This window comes from Artemia franciscana, chromosome 16 (assembly GCF_032884065.1).
Source record: "Artemia franciscana chromosome 16, ASM3288406v1, whole genome shotgun sequence".
Classification (NCBI taxonomy): Eukaryota; Metazoa; Arthropoda; class Branchiopoda; order Anostraca; family Artemiidae; genus Artemia; species Artemia franciscana.
The window spans coordinates 33,985,518-33,995,489 of NC_088878.1; the positions used below are offsets into that span (position 1 = coordinate 33,985,518).

The 9,972-nt window shown below is 33.8% G+C and overlaps 2 protein-coding genes across 2 annotated transcripts in view; one reads left to right on the forward strand and one right to left on the reverse strand.

Moving 5' to 3' along the window:
* Nucleotides 1-565, reverse strand: part of LOC136037368 (zinc finger CCCH-type with G patch domain-containing protein-like) — a 55,442-nt gene extending 54,877 nt beyond the window's left edge. Inside the window, exon 1 of the mRNA XM_065720094.1 lies at nt 455-565. Coding sequence (XP_065576166.1) covers nt 455-550 — 96 coding nt within the window. The 5' untranslated portion in view covers nt 551-565. The remainder of the gene's footprint in view (nt 1-454) is intronic.
* Nucleotides 566-4,712: 4,147 nt separating this feature from the next.
* Nucleotides 4,713-9,972, forward strand: part of LOC136037369 (high affinity copper uptake protein 1-like) — a 90,375-nt gene continuing 85,115 nt past the window's right edge. Inside the window, exons 1-2 of the mRNA XM_065720095.1 lie at nt 4,713-4,870; nt 9,298-9,479. The gene's annotated coding sequence lies outside the window, so the exon portion shown is untranslated. The remainder of the gene's footprint in view (nt 4,871-9,297; nt 9,480-9,972) is intronic.

The following is a 9,972-nucleotide window of genomic DNA, read 5'->3' on the forward strand; positions in this document are numbered from 1 at the left end:
CCAATCTATAGCCATTAACTATAAAGCTCCCATACCACAAACAACTTAAACTATGTAAGAAATCAAGTAGACTTTATAAGCAAACAGTGAACTATAAGAATCGAATAAACTTTATAAGAAACCCCCCCGTAACAAAACTTTGTCAATTCTGCTAGCTTGTATTAGCCAATTTCCAATCAGCAGCTGTTTTACAGTGCCAAATAGACCTAAAAATGGTTAGAAAAATAATAAATCAGTAAGCTTGTATATGCAGTCTATGGTTATAACTTCTAGATTATGGGTAGACGATGCATGTTTACAAGGGTATCAATGAGCCTAGCACATCCCATTATTTGAACTCAAAATTAAAAGGTGGTTTAAATGGCTAGGCTACATTCATCTTTTAGACAAAAACTAATAAAGAACTCTAAATTTGTTAATGCTTTTTTTAAAATTTCCATGAATTTTTGCAGACCTGAAGCTCATTCTCTTTTATAGAAACTTCAAGTGATTCTATGTCCATAGCAAGCACGTCAATAGTTTTTAAAATGGTTGCTATCATAGTTGCCATAGGATAAGTATATTTTGGAGCGTCCAAACTATTAAAAACGTAACCTTTTGATAGGAAAAGCCCTTCTAAAGACGAATTGGCTTTATTTCGGTATCAAGATCAGTATTTTGAAGGGGGATCAGCTGTTGCCTTTATATTTTGAAAACATATTTTTATGCAATCTCATTAAAATATTTCCTTTAAATTTTAAGAGATACCTTTTTTGTATCTTAATTAATACATTGAGAACCTCGTCCTCTTTTCTGACTTTTAATGAATTGGAAACCATTTTCGCTTTTGAAGTATAAAAAGCCAGGCATTTAAAAAAGTTGAGTCGATCCGGGTCAAAGTTGGCCTTTTCTTTAGAGCAATTTTAAATGAAACTTTGCTCTCACGCAAGAAAATAAACCATTAAGTTGATCTTCATTTGCCTTTTGTAAATAAAAACCCAGGAGAATTTGGAAGAATGGAATAAACCACATGTATATTATACATAGGGTACACTTGCCCCCTAGGTAGGTTTTAGTTGATTTTAATTTTGTCATTGATTTGGATCTAATTTAGGATACCTTAAGAAAAAGAAAATTAAATATTACCTTTTCTTGCAAATCCAAAATAAACAACCAAAGGAGATATTCCTTTTGGAATTAATTCAAAACTTATTTTGATCAAGATATAGGATATCTTGAATATTCATACAGTGAAGCAAACATATCAGTTTGGGAACATGGCTAAGTTGGAAGCTTAGTTTTCTACCTTTTTGCTTTCCTTACAAGGGTATCTGCGATTTCCCGATAACTTGGTTCAGGAATCGCTCTTTTGTCATGAATAGGATCAGAAATAGTTTTTTGATTGAGTTTATTAATCTTTAACCTTTCTAATAGTATTTATATTCAGAATATTACTATCATCACTCTGACGAGGCTAAGCTCCATCGGACTCAAATTAGCAGATAATCGTATTAACATCAAAGTATGTTAAATTAAGATTCATCACAATAATGAAATGTGCTTATACAGTTGTATGTGTGACCTCGGAGGGGAAGGGGGGCTAAAGTGTCAAAAATGTGGCCATGATATTTGGAAATTGCCTGGTATAAAATCGGAAATTCTGGCTTAACTAATCTTCACTCCCTCTCACTGCTTGGGTATAGCCTTGGTTATAACCAAAAATTAGCTCTTTTTGCAGTTTTACTATTTTCTTTGTATTATTTTTTCATAGTCCCATCTAAAAAAAAGGGTCCATCCCCCAAATGTATCACTTATTTCAACCAGTGTGCCTGTAAACTGAACCATTTTGGGTGTTTTATGAATGACAAAACATGTACCACAACAAGTTTTTCTTTATGGTCTGACATTATGTCGGCTCATTTGGAAGGGGGTGGGGTTGTCACTAAAATAACAATACATTTATCTTTTTATATCCACATATTTAAATATTAGTTGATAATAAAATGGCTTCTATTATTATTTAGTTATGTGTCTATTGTAAGTTTTCCCTCTTAACTTTAGTTTCCTTCTCTTCTAAATAATTTTAGTATGATATTTGACCAAACAAAATTCAACTCATACAAGTTATTGACTATAGATAAGAAACTACAAAATCTTTTTACTTTCTTTCATCGGTGTAAATGAGAATCTCACGAAAGAAAATATTGTCCTAACTTACTATGCGAGTAAGCGAAATACATTTTTTCCTATCCCAATAGCTGAATGATTGTGTGATAATACCCAACGATGAACATATGAATGAATGTCGATACTCATGTCAGTGCAGTTGGACCGGGAACAGCGGATACTTCTCACGGGAAATAAATAGATTACTCAGAAATTGGGCAACGTGTTCATTATTCAGAAGCGTAATATAGCTGTAACAAAAATTCAAAAGCGTATCTAAAATGAAACGTTTTAAGGACAGTAACGTAAAAAGTATCATTTTCCTTAAAAGATACTAAAAATGGTACGAACACAACCTGGACAGCAACTCTGAATGCTATTTCAAAAGCGTATTTTTCGTTTGGCATGAATATACGTCAATGTGACGTCAATTTTGTGGAAGTGAAAAAAAAACTTGAGAGCCAAAGTCTCAGGCAGAGGACTGAGTTTTAGAATTTACACCTGACTAACATGTTCCCTGCAATAGCAAGCAAACGGTGCAACCTAATTTCTTTTATACTGTTTGAGTTAACCCCGGGACAGGTAAACAGCGGGAGCGGTGGGAGCAACTCAAATACTTATGTATTTACTTTTAGAGAGGCATGCCCACCTAGGGTCACGGGCAACCAACTTTTCTTACACACAAGCTCTCTGTCACGCTTGTGACGGTGCGACGCAGATCATTCATAGTAATATATAACGCTACGTGAGAATAGAACCAAGCTTTACTTTGACCTTATGGTGGGGCATAGACAAAAATTGTGATGCTTGACACCCCCGTGCCATAGCTGATAACCCCCGTGCCTTTTCAAAACCAGAACATAATTTGCGCTTTACTGAAGAAAAAAAAACAGCAAACTTATTTAGCATAGCTTTTCCATAGTAGAATTTTTTTTTTTTACATTTTTCACAGTTAGGGTGCTTAATAAAAGAAGAAGTGGTAAATATTACAATGAAATATCAGAAAAAGAAAAGCAATGACATTACTCCGATAGCAGTTTAACAGTATGAAATATATTTTCAATAGACTGAAGGACTTGCCATCTCAAATATCAACAATATACTAAAATTTATATTACTTTTTTTCAATTATAAAAAATTCAATCCTGAATTTTCCGAATCTCCATTGGGAAAAAGCATTAACGCAAAAAGAAATTGAAGACAAATCCAAGTCACTTCGAGACTGATTGTGCTTAATTAAAAGAACAGGATTGAAAGTAGTGGTGATGGTGCAGCAGAAATATTGTTGAAACTAACATAGCAAAAAGTTTCAAAGATGCTCATGTGTCTAGATGACTTGATTTCTCATCAAAGGTACACTCTAGGAAATGGGTCAATTATACCTGGTACTTAGTTTCAAACCACACTTGAAAGCCAACCAACAGGTATTCGAACAACATTTGAATCCACAGCATCACAATGGGGAATTGAGACTGAAGCTGTTAAAGAGGATTTTATTAATGACTATGGATAGGATATATGCCCATTATCCTCATCAAAACATACTCCCCAAAAATAGTATGGTGAGGCAGTGACAGCTGAGAAAACTCTAGAAGGAAAAATAAGAATGATTTAGCTTTATATGAGTCCAGCTGACTAGCCAAACTAGTGAACTAGACCAATTACTCTTAAAATTCTAAGAGAAAAGTAGAGCATCAATCTCAGTCAAACCATTTTAAATGGGTTGGGGCGTAAGAATGGGCGTAAGAATAGAAAATAAAGGGCAAAAACTGTTGTAGCAGTGATATGTAGCAGCCTACATTAGTGATGAAGACCGCTACATGTATATTAGTTTTCTATTCCATTTAAAAAAAAAAAAACGCCAAAGGTCAACGTATCTTTATAAGAAAGGCTTCGAATTTCACATTGATCATAAGAAAATCATCAATCATTTACTTTTCTTCACCAGGAAAATCAAAAGAGCTAAATGATAATAAAAACAGTGAAATATTTAATAATAAAATAACTTCACAATTTAATCGGCAAAAAATTATTTCATATCTCTTTAATGATATAAAAAGCACCAAGCTGCCTGAGGCCAACATAGCTACGCACGCTATTCCTCTATCTCAATCTATTCAAAACTCCCTTCTTTACACCCTCCCTGGAAATTTCTGTTCCCTTAAAACCCTTCTATATGGCACTTTACCACGCCAACTGCGGATAACCTGCTTTCCGTTTTGCCTTAGACTGTTCGCCGAAGGACAATCCTCGGCAATATTTCATCTCTTGTCCGCAGAACGTACCTTAGCCATCTCAACCTTTCTCTGATTATATCCCTAGAAAGCAACACTGAATCATGCTTGTCGTATAGCCTACTATCGGAAATACGGTTAGTCAGGAGGGTACCCAGGAAAATCCACGGAAATTTTCCTTAGAAATCATCTAGGAAATCTGGATTAAAAGACGGGCAGGGTTATCATCCCTAGTGATTTATCACTGCATCCAGTGATTCTATATTGCCTAAAGAAAAAAACACTTATGACAAAAGACAATAAGACAAATAAAGACAAAAGCACATAAATCAATGGATTATTGAAGAACATAAAACAACCAACAAATTACCAAAATCCAGTAATTTTCCCTTACGGAGAAGCAAGACTGCTTAATTGCTGTTCAGCAAAATATTTGATTTTAAACGGCGTGCTACATACCCAAGAAAATCAGCTGCTTAAGGTTATAAATTGTAAGAGTAGGTCTACGGTTGAAAGATTTTGCTCCTATATTATGTTTGGTGGTTAAAAATTGAATCTTATTATCTGAGCATAGGCCAACTTACCAGTTAGCCTTCACAAGGGTAAGTCTAAATTAAAGCATGGATTTGTTCTACTAGGAGTTGACCACTTATCCAATAATGGTAGTACTGCTAAGTTTCATGTTTTAAGCTCTTTCAAATAAAATTCTAGTTTAGCTGCTCTTTTTTTTGTGGAAACGGGGTATATTTGGAAAATAAAACTTTCAGTAGGCTATTGAATCCAGGGCCATAAACAGGCTACTCAGGGAAGGTATTGCCAAGCTCCAATGTTAACCCTCTTTGATATTAGCCTAGGATAACCATATTATGCAGAATAACCATATTATGCAGAATAACCATAGTTAAAACATATTGCATGTGGAGAACCTTTATCCTACTTCTTTCACTGTTGAAGTATTTTTTAAACACATTTCTGAAAAATAAACATGAATTCAATCACATTTTTTCATTTTCAAATGCCCTATAAATCTAATTACCCATCCATATAGGTATATCTACCCTCTTTCCAAATATTATATTTGTTTTTTACAGTATTTATCCTTCCCCAATTCACTGATGGTCAGCAGATAGGCCATTAGGTGAGCCTATGCCTAGACTATTCCCAAATAATGTTTTTCTTTATTGTTTAGGCAAATGTATATGAGATTTCATATCCAAGATAGAGACAAACAGAACACACAACATAATACATTTTTTATGTTATTTCTAAATATAATAGTTTTCACTCATGAAAAACTAACTGCATTTTTCACTCATGAAAAATGCAACACCCCCTCCCCCTTAGTAGTTCTATATAGGTCTGATCAAGGCTAAAAAAGCACTGCAACAAAAAATTCTTGTTTTTGTAATATACAGTTTGTTTTGTTAGTACCACTATCATGCTAAATAACATTCTTATCTATATTCATACATCATTTAGCTTTCAATACTACACAGATCCAAACTGCTTTTATGATAAATTACTGAGCAGCAACTCTCCATAAGGAGACATGCTAGAGTAAAAAGAGAAGTATTTCAATTTATCCTCTTTTTTATGGCTAAAGTTGCATTTGTGACAGTTCACATCCAGCTTCCTCCCTCTGCACATATCCTAGGAATTATGCAATATTAACATCATGTAAAATGATATTATTAAATTCCTCATTTTCTGCTCCTTTTCAATATTAAATAAAAAAAAACAAGTTTTTTCAACTGAAAGTAAGGAGTGACAGCAAAACTTAAAACGCACAGAAATTACTTCATATATGAAAGAGGCTGCTTCCTCATCAATGCCCCGCTCTTTATGCTAAAGTTTGACTCTTTCTCTCAATTCTTCTTTCTAAAACAGTAAAAACTTTAGCATAAAGAGCGGGGCGTTGATGAGGAAGCAGCCTCTTTCATATACAAAGTAATTTCTGTGCGTTTTAAGTTTTGATGTCACTCCTTACTTTCAGTTGAAAAACTTGTTTTTTTTATTTAATTTCTGAACGTTTTTGAATCAATGCATGTTTTGATTTTGGCTCTCCGCAGAGGAATAATCAAAACAAAATTTGAATATTTTTTTTTGGCTCAATGGCTTTCTCATAATTTTGATTGAATGATTTTGAGAAAAAAAGAGCAGGGGACGAAGCCTAGTTGCCCCCCGATTTTTTGGTTAATTAAAAAGGCAACTAGAACTTTTAATTTTTTACAAATCTTTTTATTGGTAAAAGATTTATGTAACTTATAAATTAGCTTATGTAAAGAACTTTTGTATTCTCATGTTTTTATTACATATATGAGGGGATTCGTCCCATCGTCAGTACCTTGCTCTTTACACTAAAGCTTAAATTTTATCCCAATTCATTAAGAATGACCCCCTGAATCACAAAAGCCGTAGAATAAGTAGTTGAAATTACCGAAAATACTTTAGCGTAAAGAGCAAGGTATTAGAAGGAGGTGAGCCCCTCATATGGGTAATAATTTCTGTTTGTTTTAAGTTTTATTGCTGTTCCTTACTTCCAGCTGAAAAAGCTTTTTCACTTTTATTTTTTAATTGTTTTTTTTTTTTAAATAATGCTAGTAAATCCTGCTCTCCCTTCATGGAAATTTTCTTCTCCCATTACAAATTCTCGAAGGAAAGTTCCCCCAGCATATCCCCCTCTTCTCAACCCCCCCCCCCGAACCAAAAAAATCCTCCTGAAAACGCCTATATACTTCCCAATAACCATTACTATATGTAAGCACAGGTCAAAGTTTGTAACTTGTTGCCCCTCCCATGGGGACTGTGGGGGAGTAAGATGTCCCCAAAGACATAGTTATAAGGTTTTTCGACTACGCTGAATAAAATGGCTATCTCAGAATTTTGATCCGTTGACTTTGGGAAAATAATTAGCGTGGGAGGGGGCCTAGGTGCCCTCCAATTTTTTTGGTCACTTAAAAAGGGCACTAGAACTGTTCATTTCCATTAGAATGAGCCCTCTTGCAACATTCTAGGACAACTGGGTCAATACGATCACCCCTGGAAAAAAAAAACAAAAAAAAAACAAATAAACACGCATCCATGATCTGCCTTCTGTTAAAAAATGCAAAATTCCACATTTTTGTAGATAGGAGCTCGAAACTTCTACAGTAGGGTTCTCTGATACGCTGAATCTGATGGTGTGATTTTCGTTAAGATTCTATGACTTTTAGGGGGCGTTTCCCCCTATTTTCTAAAATAACGCAAATTTTCTCAGGCTCGTAACTTTTGATGGGTAAGACTAAACTTGATGAAACTTATATATTTAAAACCAGCATTAAAATGCGATTCTTTTGATGTAGCTATTGGTATCAAAATTCCATTTTTTAGAGTTTTGGTTACTATTGAGCCGGGTCGCTCCTTACTACAGTTCGTTACCACAAACTGTTTGATTATAATTATTACTGGGAAAACAGACACCCAGCTTTGATAGACAAGTAAATGGTCTGATGATATATTAGTTTATTGTTCTTTATATCAACTGATCCATTGTAAAAACTGGTTATGCTGTATAGACTTTTTATATTCTGTTTAATATGAGTGATTATGCTGATTATTGGATAAAATATACTATTTTGAATGAGTTAAGTGTTTCTAATAATAGAGAATTATCTAATTAACATTAATATGCTGTATATCATAAAGTAAAAATTTCATTGTGTTAGTGTTTTTTTTTAGGTTGATTGCCCACACACCCTAAGGTAATACATGAGTCCATCAGGGGAGCTGGTAATGAATTATCACAAATACATTCCTACCTATAAAAAGAGTGTAGGCCTATCTTTAGCAATATATAGGTGCCTCTCTTTTGTTCTAGCATGTCTCCTTCTGAAGAGCCACTGAAATTTTATTTCTTTTAAAACCAAAAATTATTAATTGTTTAATTTTATCGAATTTGATTATTTTTAACCAATGCAAGTGAAATATATAACTAGGAAAAATTTGATTTGCAATTGTTTATTATATTCAACTACTATTCTGAACCCATCTCTTGTGCCAAAAATAAGGAATTAGGTATCACTCTAGGGCCCATTAAAGGTCTTTAAACTAGGTTTCTGAGTGAATTGATAATTAGACTGTATCTGAAAAGAGCCTAAAAAAATGTGGCATACAGTATCCTCATCTTGTCTGCCTCAGTTATTGGATCTTGTATATATTTACTGGCATTTATCATCTTATTGTGCATCATGTTTTCTTTGTTAAAACATATTTGATGCTTTCTTAGTCTTTAAAAATTATGACCCATGTATGATTTCAATGGAATTGTGGATAAAAGCATTAAAAGTTAAAAATATGAATAACAGTTGTAGAGAACATGATAATATGATCAATAGAAAAGTTCTGCATATTATAAAGTAAGAATGGCATTTTTTTACTTAGTTGTTCTACATTTGCTTGTTTTTTCATAGGCATATATTTTGGGGGTGATACCTAACATGGGGATACCATGGGGAATTTATGGTAGGCATGCCACTTGCCTGGGTAGAGAATTTAAAGTGCAAAAACCCTATAGGCAAGTGTGTATTCTCCTGATGAGCCCTTGTGTTGGGTTGTTGCCTCTGAATTATTTGTCCTTTTTTTGGTAAATGACAATTTATACTTACTGACGACACAACTGCCTGTCTATTAATTATTCTTTATGGTTGATTGTGTATGGCTATGCTATTCAACCTATGTGATTGTATGGATTGGTAGGGTTAAGCCCTCATTCAAGTGCTGATGCTGATTGTATGGATTGGTAGGGTTAAGCCCTCATTCAAGTGCTGATCTATATTAATCACTAATGTAGGAAAACAGTCTTCCTTTTCTCCTTCTGTCTTTTTTTTTTTAATGTGTTTGTGCTGTTGCATTGGTGATTTCTTTTTTCATTATATTATAGGGCTATATCTGGGACCATCAGGGGAGAGGGGACATTTTGAGAAAAGTGACCATAATCATAGTTGCAGCAATAACTACAGCCTAGTAAAGAGCAAAACACAGCTCACAGTAACCAAAAGCTTAAAATGTGAAAAAAACTGTCTAGTGATAATCATCTGCCATTTTATACCTGATTCAGAAAAGGTAACTATTATTTTTGATTAATTTAATAGTAAAAGGTTATTTTGAACAAATTTTTCAAAATCTTGAAATGGGCAATAAACTAGGGAAGCACTGGCACACCTCTCACTCCTTGCAATTGCCACCACTAGAACTAGCATGCAGGTGACATTGTAGAGACATATTGAGCTCATTTAATGTTTAATTTTTATACCTAATTGCTTTTTGTAGATTCATCTTGATAATGATATCATAAAGTACTATATGGCTCCCAAAAGTGTACTTTGGGTTGTATTTCCAGTTTTTTCAATGAAAATGCCAAAAAAGTGCCTTATCCAATGAAAAGACTCCAAAAAAGAATTTTCAATATCTAGGCAGGGCTAAGAAACTAAGCAGGCAAGGATGCCCCTGCCCTGAAATTGACACCACTTTTGGTTTTATATGGTTCTTTACCTAAAAAGAAATTTTTATTGTAATATGCTATTTTAACCTGATTCCAAGAAATGACAATTTACGA